The following is an 18,198-nucleotide window of genomic DNA, read 5'->3' as shown; positions in this document are numbered from 1 at the left end:
GGGAGGTGGTGGGAAAGAAGAGATGCTGAGCAGACAAGAAGTATCTGCTGGTCCCTGATGGAAGCCAATCCAGCGTCCCAGGCAAAGTCTCCACTGAGTCCTGAGCCACAGGCAGAACCAGGTCAGAAGGCCAGCTCTCCTGGTGCCTTCAGAGTCTCCTCGTTCCTTAGAGACCAAAGGTCAGCATCAGGGCAGCGTCAGTCACTTGCACACTCCCTTATTTCCACATTCTTCCTGAAGGATGCTATAGACGGGTCCCTCCTCGCATGCCTTTGCACACTGACAGGAGCTCCTGCCTCGGGGTGTGGGCACTTCCTTCAGGATGCGTTTTTCCAGGGGAGGAGTCCTGTAGCTGAAGCCAGTTGTCAGCACATCCACCTGAACAGCCTGCTCAGGCTTTCCCAGGGGTCAGGCTCCCGCAGCACCCCAACTCCCAGTCCCAGCTTCCAGTGGGCCTGACCTGCATGGGCATACAGTTCTCTGCTCAGTGCAAGTTGGATTTGTCTGCTTCAGAATTTCAATATTGGAGGGCTTTGAAGAGGGTGGTCAAGATCTGGGGTGGGCAAGTGTCTTATCTTGAAGTTAATCTCAATGGAACAAACACACGTTTCACGCAAACGCTAGATTTGTGGAACCTAGAGAAGGGAGTTGAAGTGAAGGCGTTAGAGCTTTTCTTAAACCCCTCCTTGGCGTCACCACCTGCCTCTGCCATCCAACTGCAAACGAAGAGTAGAGACCTAGTCTTCCAGGTGATAAGAGCACGCCAGCCCACTGTCTCTCCCCTCTTTCATTCCTGGGGCGGGTGGGGCTGCCCCCCGTCCTGCCTCTAGAGGGCGCTGTTGGAGAGGTGGTACCGCCAGCTGCAGCCTCGAGCTCAAAGAGGGCGCCCCAGGGACTCCACCCCTAACCCCTGGCCTAATTTGAATATTTCATTGGCTGCCGCCAGTCTGGCCAATTTATCATGCAAATACCGGTGCCCTCGCGCCAGAGAGGAGCCACCGCCCGAGCAAGAGAGTGGCGCCCGATTGGTGGCCGAGACAGCTGCATTTGTAATATTTTTCTTTGGGCATTAGAGTCATTTACCAATGCCATCGCCGCAACTCGAGGCACTGAATCACAAGCCACTTAAAGGTTTTTATTGGCAGCTTTGAAACTTCTTAACATGTTCTTTTGTTTTAAACCAAGTATCAACCTATTGCTGACCGCCCACCCTCCCCCCCCCACTCCCCCGCCCGCCCTAAAAAAACTGCAGCAGCTACAAACTATTTTGTTCCCTCTCAGTCTGTGCACTGGGTGACCGCTTCTGCCGTGTCACAGCGAGGAGGGCTAGACCTCTTTGGGGTGAACATTGGTAGACTTGAAATAAATAATCTTGGCAAATTCTTATGGGGTCCAGACACAACTGATAGCAGACAAACAACAAGGAACCAGAGAGTAACAGGAAGAGGAGGAAGATTTGGGAAAGAAAAGTGGCAGAAAGATGAAGAGGGAAGGGAGAATTCAAAGCTGCTCTATGAAAGAGGAAATTCTTGGAGTTATCAAAGCTGCCGAAAAAAAGAGACTATCCGCATACAAAGAAACTCAACCTGCTGGCCACCCTGTCCGGAAGAATTCTGGGTTTGCTGTTCTGGAAATGCAAGTGCTATGCACCCAAGTTTCAAGAAATAAAAATGACAGGAACGAGGTCCCAGCCCAGTATCCCTCTCTTGTACCTGCCCTACTGAGAACTGCGCCCGGTCTCGATTTTCCCCGTTTGGAAATTCAGCGACAAACACAAAACCATAATATATAAGATAGAAAAGAAGAGCGATTAGAAGTAGAGAAAGAGAAAACGAAATTCCTCCTCGTCTTGCAAATTCCCCGGCTAGTTAATGAGGTCACCAGGCTTGCAACGCTGGGCTGTCTGGTTTGAGAAGACCTGGTGGCTTGATTTCTGAGACCTCCTCCTCTCCCGGATTCCTGCATTGGACGAGCCTGAGCTCAGCCTCGCCGTGATTCACAAGCAGGATTCTGTCCGCGGAACTTGCACCCGCGCGGGAAGAGCTGGGCACCTCTGCTTTTCAGCTAGCAAAGGGCTGCTTGCTTCCAGCCAGGGGCGAGCCCCACAGTGGCTGCTGCTGCGTTGAGTGTAGAGTTTTTTTCCTTAAGCTTTGCCTAAATGGTTTAGAAAAATCCATTTCACCTAGAGTGGGAAAAAACACGCCTCGCTGTAGCGAGTAATTCTGGAAATTCCCCGAGCAACTCAGGTCAACGCAAGGGATTTGATCAAAGGGCATTTTGCCAGTAATTGTGTCCTCCAAGCTGGTCTTAATGTGTATCTGTCTTAGACAGAAACATGAAGACTTTCTACTTTCTTTAATATTAGATCTCCCCCAAAAAAAGTTTTTTGGAAAAGTTTGGTAAAGGATTAGGCTTGAAAGATAATTATGTGAAAAAGGGGAGCGGAGTCTAAACTATGCTCCCCAAATCTGAAAATCCGGTACTGAGAGCAGAGACGAGCCCCAGGGTGTTAGGGATGGAAAATCCCCAGCACGTCTAGGGAAACCCCAGAAAGTAGTCCCTACCAGTCACCCAGCTAGGAGATGGGTCTGTAGGCATACCCGATTCCCTTCCAATAACGGTGTTCCCTCCCTCCCTGTTAGGTACACAGCTTTTAATTTCTGCTTTTAAAGATGCTTATAATTGCCTGGAAATCCCAAGTCTGGGGGCGGGTGGGGGGAGGAAGGGGGAAATGAGACATCAAGGAGGGGACCTGCTGGCTCTAGCTTTCTAGGGGGCATGACTGGGTCAGCTTGCATCCAAAGTTCAGGAAGTCCCAGTCATGCCCAGTTCAGGGATGGCCCGGGGCAGCCTTGGCTCTGCCGCGCCCCAGCAGACAGCGAATCTCGAGGCTGGCCAGGGAAGATCAAAGGTCCTTTTTGCCTTTGAGTTGGGTGGTCCTGGTGGGATTGGCAGACCTGCAGAGAGCAGAGTTGCAAAGTTGGGCCAGACCTCTGTGTTGGAAACACAAGAAATTTACCAAGTAGGAAGCCCGCTCTGGGGAGGAAAGGTTGATAGCCTGTGTACCCAAGTGTTTGGGGAGTGGGATGGCGGGACTGGGGAGAGTCACATTCTCAGCACCAATTCTTGGGCCAAGAGAAGCCTCCTACTTTTCTTCCAGGAGTCCCTTGCCCCACCCCCAGCTCCCATCCCTGGGAGCCTGATGTAGCTCCCCCGAGGCCCCACAGAAGTGGCATTAATATACCGCTCCGATTTTCCAAGGTTTATTTCACGTCAAAACTGTAAAAGTTCTTGGGAGAATTTACAGACAAAACATCTGGTTCGTTAAAACAAAGCTACCGGAAAAAGAGAAACAAACTTCGCTGCTGTGTAAATGCACTTTTAGCAAACAATTTACCGCCTGGCTAGGGCCTGGCCCCAGGGTCCGAATTCTTCCCTTCACGGCAGGCGCTGAGGTCCTGGGCCCAATCCCTGGCTGAGGTATGCAGGTGGTGGCAGTCCGCCTCACAGCACCCAGGGTACCTCCTCCTGCCTAGCCCAGGTTGTGGTGATAAGGAGTGTCAAAGGGTCCAGACCAGAGCGCCGACGTTCCAGGCGGGCGACGGCTGGAGAGCCCTCGCTGCCGCCTCCTCCCGCAGGCACTGGGCTCCCCAAGGGCCCACCGGCGCGCCAGATGCCCTCACACCTTGACATGGGGGGTAGGCTCCCAGAGGGCGTTTTCCCTGCGGACGGCCCGCGCCTCCTCCAGACGACCGTTCCGTGTTTAGACCCCTGGGTCCCCAGCCCGCCCTGAATAGCCAGCTTCAAGGATGCCTTCTTTGCGGACGTCTCTGCTTCTGGCCATCCCAAATGAGGACACACTTAATTCAGCCTGGTTTGGGACCGGCGGGCTGTCACTCAGCCCTCAATCGCACCTTGAAGACAACCTCGGCTGCCTCCAGGCGGTGGCCCGCCTGCTCCTTCCCGAGCGCGAACTTCCTGACTCCCCGCGCTGCGCGCCGCGGTCAGGATCCTCGCCCCTCCACCGCACACTTGTTTCGAACCACACGCCTGCGTACTTCTCCCCTCCCCGACTTCTCCCGGCTAGGCTCGGGTTAGCCAAGGACAAAAGCGCTCCCGGGATGCGAGAGACCCGCTCAGGTAGGCCCGGCACTGCCGCCTGGGGTCCGTGAGTTCCTGGAGCTGGAGTCGGGCTTCTAACCCTTTGACCTGAAGGAAAGGCTGTTGGGACCATTTGTACTGAACAGGGCCCCGAATCCCGCTGCAGACGAGGAGCGGGGTTCCATTGCGCCCGAGGAGCAATCTTGGGGGTCAGGAGTTATCTTCATGGCCCCTGGGAATCTGGGGGGCTCTTAACAGGGTGGTCCAGCTGATCGCAATGGGAGCCGCCAGTTTCCCCTACAGGCGGTTGCCACCGGACATTTTGGCATCTCCCCACTGTCCCTCAGGCCCCTTCTTTTATTTCTGGGGGTGTAAAAAACTATTCTCAGAAACACGGCACTTCCCAGAGTGGGGCCACTTTTTGCGTGACTCACGCGGCTAAGTAGTTACCAGGTGCTTCTGCAGGGCAGAACCATATTGTTGCTTTTCAAAGGAAAGGTCCCTGCAACTCTTCAGAGTGGGGTACGATTTCTGCAGTGTGCCTTCTACAGAATTCTAGCTCCGCCGCCGGGCGCGGGCTTTTCCGCCCTCTAGTCTAGCGTGGAAATGGTTCCGCTGCTGGATGCGGTGCGCGAAGCCGGCACCCTAGAGCGCAGACCGTCCTTCCCAAGGAAGGCGCCCCGGCTAGCGCCGCCTCAGCGGTCTCTGGCCTCCTCCTGAACCGCGCAGGCCTGGAAACATGCCTGCAACCGGTTTCTGTATCCCTCCGAACTCGGGAATCGCAGAACCATGAGACGCACAGGCTTGGACCCGCGTGTGTAGTCGACTCAGACGGACTGAACTCACCAGGCACCGGACAGATATACTTGCAGTAGTAATAACACAAATATATCAGGGGAAGTGCCAGGGACAGCCGCCACACAGATGTCCCAGGAGGAGGTTGTATGTACACTCTTCCTCTGAAGTTCTTGGGGAGGACATGAAAGGCCCTTGGCCAGGCCAAATTGATCCTATGATCAGGGACATATGTGAAGGTGTCTGTCTTCTGAATCTTGGGTTAGGGGACGATAGGGAAAAGCAAGAAGCAAAAGCAGGAGAGCAGGCTACCACCGTCCGGGGTCAGCAGTCTCCGGGAATGGTCGGCAACTCCCTGCAAAGCACTGGCTTCTCCAACTTATGACCCCGTTCTCTCTCCCTCTGTAAATAACATGTGAATTACAGACATACTGCCACCCAGAAACTATTTCTCCCTAAATCGAGCTCATAGTTCTCACTCGAATCCGTGAGAACCCATGGATCCCTCCTCTTTTCTTCCCTTCTTGTCTCCTCACTGGCAGGCCATGGTACGAAGCAGCCAGGCAGGGCCTGGCAAACTTTTAGATTGTGACCTTCTGGCTAATACCTGCCTGGCGACCTCGACAGCCTTAGACTCGGCCAAGCTGAAGATTTAAGCAACGGAGTTGAGGTAGCTTCCAGGTCTATATCGTGCTTGCTGCGGATTTGGGAAACCCACCTCCCTTCTTTCCTATGCCACACCCAGTCCACAGAAAATGGGCAGAAAACTTGGCAGAAAGAAAGGGCTAGGTTGACACTGTTCCCCTGCACCTGTCCCATCCCTAGAATGGCCTGCAAAACTAATCATGTTTAGAGATCCCAATATTAAACTGGGTAGGTGTAGCTAAAAGGTCCCCGTAGAGGTCAGGGTTCCAAGCTGTGCCAAGCCGGGCCGGAACCTTGTTTTCGTGCCCGGGCAAAGTAGCGCGGTCGCAGTATGCACCCCGCATAGCCCGTGTTGTGCGTGACGGGCTATCGCGGCGACGTGCAGCTCATTGACACTGATGGATGCGCCAATGGTTGGACGGACAGATGTTGGGGCGGATCGCACTGCGCGCGGTGCCTGAGCGGGGGAGGGCGAGGCAGCGATCGGGCGGTGGCTGCGGGCTGCGCTGAGACCGGAGCTCAGGCCACGGCCGACAGGGGGAGAGGGCGGAGGGAACTGAGGTTTGGAAAGCTGCGCCAGGAAGGAGAGGAGGAGGGGGAGCACGAGTCAGGGCGAAAGTCTCAGCCTTCCGTGCACGGTGCCCAGTGCTGTGCACTCGCTACAACCCGTGGACCCAAGCGGGCGCTCGGCTTGTGGAAGGTGAGTCAGGGCAGCAGGAGGTGACCTCCCGCGGCGCCTACTCTCCTTCTGGCAAGTGGTGATCAGTGCCGCAACCAGAATCCTAGAATCCTGAGGCCGCGGGCGGCGTCTGCCAACTCACCGTTTTCTCCTTCGCAAGAAGCGTTTCACGCCCCACGGCCCCGTCTCCCGGGCCTGGGGGGGCAGTTGCTTTGGCCTCTGCGGCCGCAGGCACCAACTCCGCGCCACGCGCCCGCCCCAGAGTCTGCCGCACGAGGCCAGCCGGGGACCCAGCCGCAGCTAGACTCCAACTCCCCGCAACCGCCCAGGGTCCGCATCCCGCAACTCCGTGCGCTCCTGCGTACGCCAAGGCGCAGGAGGCGGCTTTATAGCCCCGGAGGACGGCGGCAGCACATCTGCATTCAGGGAGGCGTCTGGACTGAGCCCAAGCCCTCAGGCTGGGGGCGAGCGGAGACTTTTGATCTTACCGTCAGGGTGAGATCGAGGTCTCCTGGTCTAAAAGAAAAGAAAGTATGCCTGTGAACTTTTAAAACAAACTTGCAAAAAACAATCACAAGGAAAAAATAAATAAAAGAGGGGGCAGAAGAAGAGGGAGAAAGAGACTAAAAAAGAAACATAAGTGGGGGGTTGGTAGGGAAAGACGGAAGAAGGCCGGGGTTTGCAGCTCCGAGAGCGCTCAGGCAGTCAGTCCCAGGGCGCGGGGCTTCGGCCCTCGCTCGGACTCTCGCACGCGGCGCACAGGGGACTCCCTGGGCACCAGCGGCGCGCCCAGAAGCAGCACCGCCTAAGGGGCCGTGGGCCTGGCGGCCGCCCCCGCACTCCCGCCACCGCCGCCCGGCAGCGCCCGGAGCCGGCCCCGCCGCTGCCGCCCCATTCCCGGCCCAAGAGCTGGCCCAGGGAGACGCAATCGAGCCCGCAGCGCATCGATGCGCCGCCGCCCGCGCCGCTCCGGCTCCGGCTCCCGCTCAGCCGCCGCTGCCCCTGGGGTCGTCCCACTGAGCTCCAGCCCACCCGCGCCCTCGCGGCCGCCAGTAAGTGAGCCTTCTTTGCCCCGCCGCCAACTCAGCCCTGTCAGCTCCTCCTCTCCACGATCCGCCGGGCTGGCCCGAGCCTCGGCGACCCCAATCACCCAATCAATAATCAATTTTGCCCAATACTGCCGGAAGGCCAGGCGCTGGGCGCGGTAGCCCCTCTCGGGGCGCCCCGGGGCGGGGGATGGGTTTGAGAGTCTGAGCTCCTGCCCCCGCCCCCGTCCCGCCCTCGGATCTGCCAGAGCCCGTGGTGGGGGGCGCGGTCCGGCGCCTACGGGGCGAGGGGCGGGGTGGAGGTACGGTGATCTTCCCAGTCTGGAGAGGAAACTTACGAGGCACCCCCTCCCTCGCCGACCCCCGGGACGGGCCCGGGAAAGTTTGCCCGGGAAAAAAAAAAAAAAAATTGGGGGAAGTGGCGGCGGCGGGTCCCGGGGGAGGAGCTCGGGAGGCGCGCGGGGTCTGAGAGCAGCCCCCACCCGCTCCAACCCGCGCCCGCCTCCTCCCCTGAGGGCGCCGGCGCCCGCCCGCGGGCCCTGGCATCCCCGGGGTGCGTGGGCCCAGGCCCGGGGTCTGAGCCGGGGGCTTTGGACGCGGCATGTGGAAAGGAGTACGGCCCGGGAGTGGCAGCGGGGAATAGCCAGGGGGCGAGGCCGGGTGGGGAAGAGGGGCAGGCGGGAGTAGCTAGTGCCCCGGGACAGGCTCGGCCGAGCCGGCGCCGCGCCCCTGCGTGCGCGCAAGGGGCGGAGGCGGAGGGGCGGCACCCCCTCCCAGGACTGGGCGGGGGTCCTAGACAGGCTCGGGGCCGGGAGCGGGGGCGCGGCGCCCCCGCGGGCGGGCGAGTGACACGATCATCTCCTTTTCCTTTAAGCTTGCCTGTTGCCGACGCCGCCGCTCCAGCCGCGCCGCGGGCAGAAGACTGGACCGCTGAGCCCCGGGCCGCGGCGGCGGCGGCGGCTGAGCGCCCCCACCGATGCCGTGACCCTCCTGCCCGGGGGCGGGGACCCGGGCTTCACCGGCCGGGGCCGCTCCGGTGCTCCTCCTCCCACCCCTCTGCCCGCCTTCTCCCCCCGCTCCCCGCCCCCCGGCCCCGAACCCCGCGCACCTCGTCTGGGGACGGGGCGGGGGGTGGGGGGGCAGGGCTGCCGCTCCTCCCCGCCCCTCCTCCTCCGGCCTCTGGAGCGATTTGTCAAACTTCCCATTCCGCCGGCAGCGCGGTCCTCCTCCTCCTCCTTCACCACCTCCTCCTCCTCTGCCTCCTCCTCCCCCCGCGCTCCTCCCTCCCCGCGCCTCCCTCGCCCGCCCTCCTTCTTCCCTCCGCACGTTCGGGGATCGCGGCGGAGCGCGGAGCGGGGGGGACGCGGAGAGCCGGGGCGCAGCAGCATCCTGCGGGCGGCCGCTCTCCGGGGGGGAGGCTGAGAGCCGGCCCGCCTCGCCCCCCCGCGGGCCCGCCGCCCCTCCCTCCCTCCCTCTCAGCCCGGCAGCGGCGGCGGCGGCGGCGGCGGCGGCGGCAGTGGCAGTCGCCGGAGGAGCATCATGCCGAGGAGGAAGCAGCAGGCGCCCCGGCGCGCAGCAGGTACGAGCCGCTTCCCCTTCCTCCTCTTCTCCGCCTCCTCTTCCTCTCCTCGCCCCGCGTCTCCAGCCGGCGGCGACCCCGCTCCTTGCCCCGCTCCTCGCCCCTCTCGCTCTGGCCACGCAGAGTAACTCCGGGGCGCCGGGCTTTCTCACCGCTCTCCTGTCTGGTGCGTGCGCCCGCCTCGCGGACCGGCGCCCCCCGGACGCCCCGCTGCGCTCTGCCGCCGCCCCCCTGCCCCCCTTCCCGCTCGCACCCACTTCGGGAACCGCGCTCGCCCGCGGCGAACTGAGCGAGGCTGAGTCCCTGCCTCCTCTGCTCCCCGCCTGGCCGCCGAGGGGGTGGGAAGGAGCCCTCTTCTGTCTCTTTCTGTGGGGGGCGGGCGGGGTCACCTGAGTTGCCCGGGACACCTTCTGTGTCCTCCCGCGGCCGGCCGGCGGGGGACTGCCCGGTGTCTGCCGAGCGAAAGAGAGCGAACGAGTGAACGAGCGGGTCCCTTTGGCCACCTTACTGCTAATCCGATTGATTCTTCATTTATTGGGCCCAAACCGGGCACAGCGGTGGAAACCGGAGCGCACAGGGTCTGGGTATTGTCAGATGACTGTCAAGTCGCTGTTAGATGCTGGCGTTCTCTTTACCCTGGTTTGTTTTCGCTCACCCCCACCTTCTCCTTCTACTGCTTCTCCCACCCTCATTTCCTCCTGGCACTTAGTTCTGGGACGTATCTGAGTACTTTCTTCGCCGCCCCCCACCCCCGACCCCGCTCCTTTTTTTTTTCTTTTTTCTTTTCTTTCCAGGAGTGTCAACTCCTGTTAAGACTGAGACGAGTTTTTTTGTTGTTATTTTCTTTTCTGGAAAAAGCATCATTGAAAGCAAAACAAAACCCACACACATAACATTATTTTGCAATAATGTCAGTTGGGGGCATGTTGCTTGGAAGAAGGGTTTCTGGCCCTTTGCCACCCTTGATTTGATGACTGATTGATCGCCCGTCATGCTGCTGCCTTTGATCTATTCATTCCCAATAAACATCAATAAATCACTCGAAATGGTGAGGCCAAGCTCTGTGACGTCACTCGGGCCCTGTCAGTGCAACTTCTGGGATTTGGGGCGGACTGCTGAGAGGACCACATATGGACGGGATGTATTTTGATATGAGTAACACTCAGATGTGCAGAGGTTCAGATGCTGCCTGAAGGGGAGGGTTAAGTGGAGGTTCATTTTTTCTTCTCTTCCTTTCTTTTCTGTTCTTTTTGTGGAAGAAGGGAGGACAGGGAGAAGGGTCAGGGCTTTGCCTGGCGCCCTTCTTGGATGAAGGCATTGTAACCATGCCACCGGTGAGTGCCTGTAGTAGCAGTGGGGATGGTGGTAATGGTCACTTCCATGGCTTCAGCGGGCATTGCCAGTGGAGCTCACACGCTGGCTGCACTCTGAACTTGAGTCTTCTCACACAGGGTCACAGAGAGAACGCTGTTCTTTCTTCTCCCAGAAATGTACTGTCCTGTTAGTGTCCTAAAGAAATCGTAGAAGAAAACAGACTTGGTTTGGGGCATATGTTGCCGATTTTGCTGTCTGTCCTCAGAGTTACCTAAATTTAGAAAGTTTGAAAATCACAGTCGTGGTTGTAGGGAGGGTGCCACCTCTCAAGTCACCTTCTGGGTGGTGCTTTTTTGCCCATCCCATCTTCTACTTTAAATTCCAAGCTCAAGCAATGAGCTTATCTACTCAAAATAAACTCTCAAAGTTTGGAGGACTCCTTTACAAAGTTGGACAGTAGGAGTGTCTTGGGCTGCTTCCAGTCTTTGAAATTTTTTTTTTCCTTTCCTTTTTGGATGCACATTTGAAGGTATCTCTCTGCCTCAATCAAATGAACCATATGTGATTACATCTTTACATTTGGTTTAGAGCCCTCTCCGCCGTTGCTTCATCTTTCTCTTCCACCTTGCCAATCTGAGACTCTTATTTGATAACTTTCTGCTAAAAATATTAGAGGAGGAGGAGGAAATATGCTGTTGGTTTTATTTTTTTAAAAGCAACCTGTTCACTAACCTTTTTGCACCTTTAAAAAATGCCAGCCAGGAAATCTCAGGTCAGTTAAGAAATGTTCATTATATAAAAACTTGACTGCACGACTAATAGGAGCTGGAAGAATGGTTTTGCTCTATCAAAATGACCCGTCAAAACGACTTTGTTTCATATTTGATTTAATTGTCTCTCTCCTGACAGGCACATTCATCAATAGCTTAATGGTCAATCAGAAGTTGGCAGCGTGAGTGCTTTTTTTCTTTCCCATACCCTGGTTTTGGATTTACTTTATCAGAATGCCTCTGCCTAATGGACGTGTGGAGGAGGGGGTGGGGAATGTCTGAAGGGCTACTTATTTAAGGAGAGTGGAGGAATAAAAAAAAAAAAGAACCTTCCACATCCAGGCTGGTGATAAGTATGTACAGGCCAGTATGTGTGCTGTGTGAGTTTGTTTATTTGTTTGGATGGGCCAAAAAACTTCCCATTTTTCTTTTATTTTTTCCTCCTTTTCCAGTTCTCACAGCTGCAAGTTATAAGGTTCATGCCTGCTTTTGTGGCATACTGGGAGTGATGACAAATTGATCGCTTTGTACTGATAGAGAAAGAGAGTGGGAAAAAGAAAGATGTCTGCTGATTGGTAACTGGAAATCCAGTCCCAGCAACCTTGAGAAGACTCAAGAATTTTTTTCCCCCCTCCACTCTGAAAGGTCCGCTCAGCCATAAAAAAAGAAAAGTTGTTTTGCCAGCTTCATTAGTGTTCACCTAATTAGCTGTAAACCTGATGGATTCCTGACAGCTTTAATGATTGGAGATGACAAGCTCGACGCAGTGTCATCCCGCAGAATTAGGTTTGCAGCTAGTTTGATGTAATCAAGTTGATATTACACAGTCCTGGCTGCCTTTAGTTGTGCATTAACTCAATTTTCTGCTGCAGGTGACAAATGGGCTTTGGTACCTGGATAATCATGTCATAGGAATTAGGGCCCTTTTAATGGTCTGGGGTAGAATAACAACCACAAAGGGCTGGGAGCTGGGGAGAGTGTGCAGACGCAGCACACAGGTGTACACAGTTTTTACATCTAGGCCAAATGTAGTGCTGCTCTCCAGAAGGCCAAGGCAGGCTCCAAGAATCCCTGAAAAGACGGTATTTCTGCACTTCAGGATTTTCTCTTTTTGATAGAAATTATGCATGGCTGAGTGTCTTTTCTCAAAGGGAAGAGAGAAATTTCTTCACCTGCCAAGGAGAAACCTGGGCAGGAGTTTCCTTTCTCCAGGCATGTAATTTCAAAGGGCTATACATTTGTGCTGGACAAATGTCGTTACCCGTAGAAGCTCAGAGGGCAGCAGGGTGACAGAGGCCAGTGTCCTTCAGGTAAAACGACCATTTCCTCTCTCTCCTATGTGTAGTGTTCGTTTTTCAGTAAGTATGTTTTTTGAAAATGGCAGAAAAGAAGTTCAAGCAGTACTTAATAGCAGATCACGTTTTATTCTTTCCTGTTCTTTCTCTGGAAGGAAGTGTAAAATCTTAATAAGCCCTTGCCTAAACTCCTCCCGCCCCTGGCCAAAAAGAGAAAAATAAAAGGAAAGAAAATCCAACAAACAACAACTTGTCATTGACCTTTTGAGTCTTATTTGGTGAAAGAGAAAAACCGTCCATGGAGTTGTTAGGTAGTTGTATTGCAAAGATAAACCTTCAGGCATCTTGACTTTTGTCAAAGTGGTTTGGACCCCTTAGGACCTGCTGGAGTAACAGATCACTGTGGGTCCCCAAGGAATAGGTTGAGCTTGTGGTGGCAAGGCCTGGGGGTTTTATTTGTGGGTAGACATGGACGAGCTAGAAGACGGCACACGTGGCGAGGGCCACATACCACCATCCTAACCTTCCTAAGTCTCGTCCACATCTCAGGCAGCTCCGGAGAGGAGCTTTTCCCTCTTGGAAGCACATGGATCATTCAGGAAGGCATTTCGGCCTCAGCTTTGGGAATTCATTTGCTCTCAAAAGCCTGCCACCCATCTCCCCTTTAGACAGACATTCTACCCGGTAGCAAGGTGGCAAAGTGACTGTTTTGGGTCACTCTGTGGTTCTTCCTTCCCCCTTTTCCTACAAAACGAAAGGAACAATGTAAATTTTAAAAAAGAGAAACTGAGAAGCTGAAGGAGAGAAACAAAGAGGGCAGGAGCCAAGGCCATTCCCCTGGACGTCCACGTAGGGGAGAGAAGCTTCCAGAATTGGCTGCTGTGCCCCCATTATCTTGACAACTGTCAGTTAGAGCTTCAGTGCTCTCCAGGGCCACCCTTGATTGTGAGCGGTTGATGTTGTCATTTTGTTCTCAGTTTTGCCTTGAGCGCGCTCGTAAGCGAGAGCCAGGTAGTCAATAACTGATGTATCAGCAGTTATTCCCCAAATTGCCTCACAAGTCTGCATTTTCCCTCTTTTTTTTTTTTTTTTAAACTAAAGATTGTTTTGTAAAGTGATTAGAATGAAAGGTGACTGCTCAGGGCCAGGGGAAATGCCGTGAAACCCAGGTGAGTTCCCAGAATGAAAACCTCTGTTTCCCTGCCCTCCACTTCTGGGATTCTGGAAGGGGAAGGATCACCTTCTGGAGGGCGAAGTGGCATCTTTCCTTTTTCTGGGCATCTGGCAGAGCCAGGCTGGGGCTAGGGCTGCGGATGCAGGCAGGGAAGGAGCGGGGAGAGGACGGGAGTCCTGGTTCGGGTGGGTGCCCCACAGCCATCTTTAATAACAGGAGCAGGCCAGTTATGCCGAGCACAGTTTGTGAGGCTTTCCTGCTGGCCCATTTTTATTCCTGCCTATCACTGGACAAACTATAAAAATAGCTTTAGTCTTGTAGTAAAAAAAAAAAAAAAAAAGTAGGGTGTGTGTCTACTTTCCCTGTTTGTCTGCAGCCAGCCCAGGTTGGGAGGCCTTTGAGAGAAGCTGTTTTTAACACCCCTGTAGCCTCACCCCGAAGCCTGTCTGGGAAACAGGACAGAACATAGCGGTGGTATCACGCTGGACCTTCTCAGGTGTTCACTGTGTGTGTGTGTGTGTGTGTGCGTGTGTTCTAGTTATGTTCCAAATTGTGGTTTCTCTGTCAAAAGGTAAAAAATGAAAGGTGAATACAATATATTGTATTTGGTAACAATGATATGGACTGGTACATCGAGACAGATAATGTGCACTTGTAATTAGACTCAATAGACAGGCAGTCATTTTTAAATTCTTTTGACACATGCATAAAATAGTCATATAATAAGATAAGATGACAATTTTATGTTAGGTTGATAAAGTGTCCTGATACATGCATTTAAATGTCTGTAAGCCTTAAAAAAAAAATTAAGACAGATTAATTCTAGTTTCCAGTATTTGCAGTTAGTCATTAAATTAATTTTCAAATCCTACTAAACAATGGTTATGAATATGTTTTTTTTTTCTTTCTTTCTTTCTGGAGTCTTATACCTGAATTGTAAGGAATGGATACATAGATTTGGTAGCTTTCTCGAATTTTTCAACATTTGTAATCATTTATGTTAGACATGGGTGTAAAAATTCAGGTTACTGTTTGTGACTAGAAAGATGCTATGCAGTTTTGGAAGCTGAGAAAAAACACCAGTAATAGAACATAATCTTCTTATGACCACTTGCCTGAACAACTGTCATACTCTACATTTAGGAATCTTTATTAGAAAGATTACATAGTGTCCTTGACCAAATATTGAATATTTTATAAGCCCCATTTAAAAAAGAAGACATTTTGAGCACATACACTTGATTTGATCAGCACTTAGATTCTTGGGCTTAATTACTTTCAATTTTGTAAATTATTTTAGTATTTCAACAAGAGTGGCCCAAGAAACATAGGGGGCGGGGGGAGCATTTCTCTAAAGGTCATGTTACCTGGACTTTTTGACCCTCTCCTTACCTTATTTTCTCAAATATGCTAAGGTGTGGCTCATGAAAAATAATTTAAATTTGTTTGGGCTTGATGATAAATTATTAATTCATACTGTCAGGACACATGTTATTAATTATGACTGTGTTTTCTTCATCCAGAACAGCTGTTGGGGAAACAGTGTAAGTTCAGATTGTCTTCGAGGGGTGGGAGCCAAAGCAAGGAACTTACCAACTCCTTGTCATCATCTTCCTGATTCCCTTGCTTTGGGAGTAAAGGATTGCAGGGGGTGGAGTGAATGGGGAGAGAGAAGCTATTAATTCTGGGCCAAGATGGGTACTAGCAAATGCTCATTCGTGTACCTTTTTAGGGAGCAAGCCTAACTGCCAATGCTCTGAGTCCAGGTGGGATTCTCGGTGGTACCTGCTGCCTTCCCCAGTCTGGTTTCCATTCCACCAGTGTCTCTTCTTTTCGTCTTTCTGTTGGGTAGACCAGAAGGTCAGGTTTGCAAGTTTATAGTAGCAGAAAGCAAACTCTTCTGAAAGCCTGTTTGTCCCCCAAACTGGAACCCATCCCTTGGAGAGTAAAGGGCTGTTTGGTAATATACATGAAATGACTCCAATTCATTTACTTTTGATTTTCTATCCCCATCATTAAATCTAGTCCTATGTATTCAGTTTCCTCTGAGTTCTTTGAGAAATGCATGTTGCATAAAATAGGCAATTTTTAATGAACAATTTAATGTAAATGGGTTTTGAATTTAAATTAATATTAATGAAGCCTTGAGTGAATTTATTTTGCATACGTAAAGACTTGTAAGTCTTTCACCCATGTGCTTTCTCCTTTATGTAGTAACATTGGTTAGGTGGATTAACCAGCACCTTTTAAAGATTTATACTTAAAAAATGAAATTAGTTTTACATGTCCAATAGCACCAACATATTATTAGGCAAAAGCGTTACTTAATTTAAAGAAAATATACCTCATTTTCCAATTAAAACTCTTCCTTTCCATCGTCCTGAAAGCTGCTGTTGGTTTGGCACTGCTGCCGGGGAAAATACACACCAACAATAGTTAGTTACTACAATCAAGATGTTTTCTTTTTTTTGCCTTACCTCTAATGCATTATGTATCCCAGGATGATGGGAAGTTCTGTAATTAATTCTGTTAGATGTAATTGCTATAATCACTTTGATGTTACACATAATAAAGGTAATATGGTAAGCACATAAAAAATATAAACACCTTATTGTAACACTCCTGCTAAAATTCCTTCTCATCAAGTCTGGTTTATAGACCAGTGTTCTCAACTCTTTTTGGTCATAGGTGACAATTTATCTGAGATGTGTTCATTGATATTCCAAAGGGAAGTCAGTGATTGGAGAGGATGGGCCTTGGCTTGAAGGGGTCTCCAGGCTGATTGCCTAGGAATCTTAATTCCCCTTTCCTTAAAGATGCTGCTGATGAAGACAAGGTGACCGTGAACTTCTCGAGAGGTGAGAGGTGAACACGTAGGAGGGCCTATGGCATGAAGTAAGAGACGTAGGAATGGAAGAAGAGCTCCAAGAAGAGTGATAGTAGAGATTTCAGGTCAGAGCAGGTGGTGTTCTATAGCTTTTCTTATCCTCATGGTGTGGGATTATGGGAAGTGCCATGCTTGTGTGTGTGTGCGCGTGTGTGAGAGAGGGAGAGAGAGACAGAGAATATAGGCGCATGTGCTTATGGGTAACCAGAAAAAGCCACCTTTCTGTAACAGTGCAGTCAGGGAAATTAGCACAGAACACATGCTTTATTATTATTACTACTGCTGCTGTGATACACCTTTCACGGGGCATCTGAGGACTGCCTGACTGTTGCACATCCCACCACAGAGTTGGCCAACGTTGCCTGTTGGACTGAAATGTGATCTTTTGACATTTCCACTTCCTACCACCCCCCACACCCCACCACACACACACGCACACGCACACCACGTACACACACACATATCCGTGCACTTGCCCTGGATCAAGCCGCCATAGGACGTAAGTTTGCCTGAGACCCTGAGCACACAATTCTTGTGGAATGTTTCCAAACACGAGTGAATTGTTCTTGCAGGAGGTGGAGGATGTGGTGGGAGAGGAACCCTGTTATTTAATTTTCCCCCTGTGGATAACCTGGAGTCACCCTAGCAGGGACATTTGACCTCATCGTCAGCTGCGCTCTGTCCTGTGTGCTACAAAGGTCAAGAGGTGTCCTGCCCCGATGTTGGCCTGACGGCCTGAATGTGAATTCTCTGCATTTATATTTTGTTTTTCGGTGTGTTGTAAGAGACTGAGTCTGTAAATCAGCATACGCAGAAATAAAATAAGCCAGAGTGGATGTGTGAGAAGCAGATCCTTTTCTTCTCTGGAGGAAGAGAAAGGTGTTTGCAGACGGCGCTGAGATTCAGTGACAGCAGTGGTTCCCTAGCCTGTGCCCGAGGCCTGGGGAGCAGGTCTGGCCCTGGCTTTCTCAGGCCGGCTGGCTGCAGACCAGGCAGGGAAGGAGGGGTGCTGCCGAAGGCCGCCGGACGGGGCCTGTCTCCTGGGCATCGGGCCTAGCATCCCGGCCTGCCAAGGTGAGCAGGGGCCGAGGACAGGGTCTGGGGTCCCGGCGTGGACCTGGGCTGCAGTGGGCCAGCCATCAGCTCTCCTGCGGTGACTCCCAGCTGGTTTTGATGGCGAGGATGATAAAAGGTCTGAGAGCTCCATAGGCCCCTGTAATCAGGGCCAGCGCTGACATCCTTCTCAAGTTTGACAGCTTCTTCCTTTTCTCTCCTCACCGCCAAGCCTTTCTCAACCGAATTTCCCCGCCCTCCCCTCCCTCCCTGCCCGCCGCCCACCCCTTCCCTCCCTCTCCTCCTTTCTGTGTGTGTCTCTCTTGTTTCATGTTCTTGATCAGCCTCAGATGCCGGGAATTATTTTTTTTCGGGCGGGAGGGGGAGTGTTGCTTTAGGTTTGTGGGTTGGGCAGGTGTGAGAGGAAGTCTGTGTGTTTTTTTTTTTTTTTGTACTGTAGGCCTGTTGCTAATTAATGTTCCTCCATAAGATTCTGTCGGAGTTGAGTAATGTTTTTGATCTTTATGCCTGATAACTGCATACTTAATGAGATTTCAAAGCTGTGAGTGCAGCTCCCTACAATTATTGACAGATGCCTTTTCTTTGCCATTGGGTTCAGCTTCATAAATCCTCTTGCCGTAATGAGGTTCAGCAGTGCCACCCTGGCAGTGAGCTAATGAAAGGGGGGAGGGCGAAGCGGCTCTGGGCTGTCTGACACATTTTTTTTCCTTTAAAATTTACTATGCAGATGTCAGGCTGCGGACGATTACTTCAAACATGCTAATTTTTATCTTGCTTTTGTGTCAGCCCTTTGCCATGAAAAAATAAATAAATAAAAGGACTAACCTTACTCCGCTTCA

At 52.4% G+C, this 18,198-nt stretch overlaps 1 protein-coding gene across 1 annotated transcript in view; it reads left to right on the top strand.

Moving 5' to 3' along the window:
• The first annotated feature begins 8,447 nt into the window (after window positions 1–8,447).
• TSHZ3 (teashirt zinc finger homeobox 3) overlaps window positions 8,448–18,198 on the top strand; it is a 69,626-nt gene continuing 59,875 nt past the window's right edge. Inside the window, exon 1 of the mRNA XM_069548994.1 lies at window positions 8,448–8,845. Coding sequence (XP_069405095.1) covers window positions 8,806–8,845 — 40 coding nt within the window. The 5' untranslated portion in view covers window positions 8,448–8,805. The remainder of the gene's footprint in view (window positions 8,846–18,198) is intronic.

The sequence above is a fragment of the Ovis canadensis genome, chromosome 14 (assembly GCF_042477335.2).
Source record: "Ovis canadensis isolate MfBH-ARS-UI-01 breed Bighorn chromosome 14, ARS-UI_OviCan_v2, whole genome shotgun sequence".
NCBI lineage: Eukaryota > Metazoa > Chordata > Mammalia > Artiodactyla > Bovidae > Ovis > Ovis canadensis.
The sequence above is the reverse complement of the archived record's forward strand: the minus strand, read 5'-3'. Positions and strand labels throughout refer to the sequence as shown.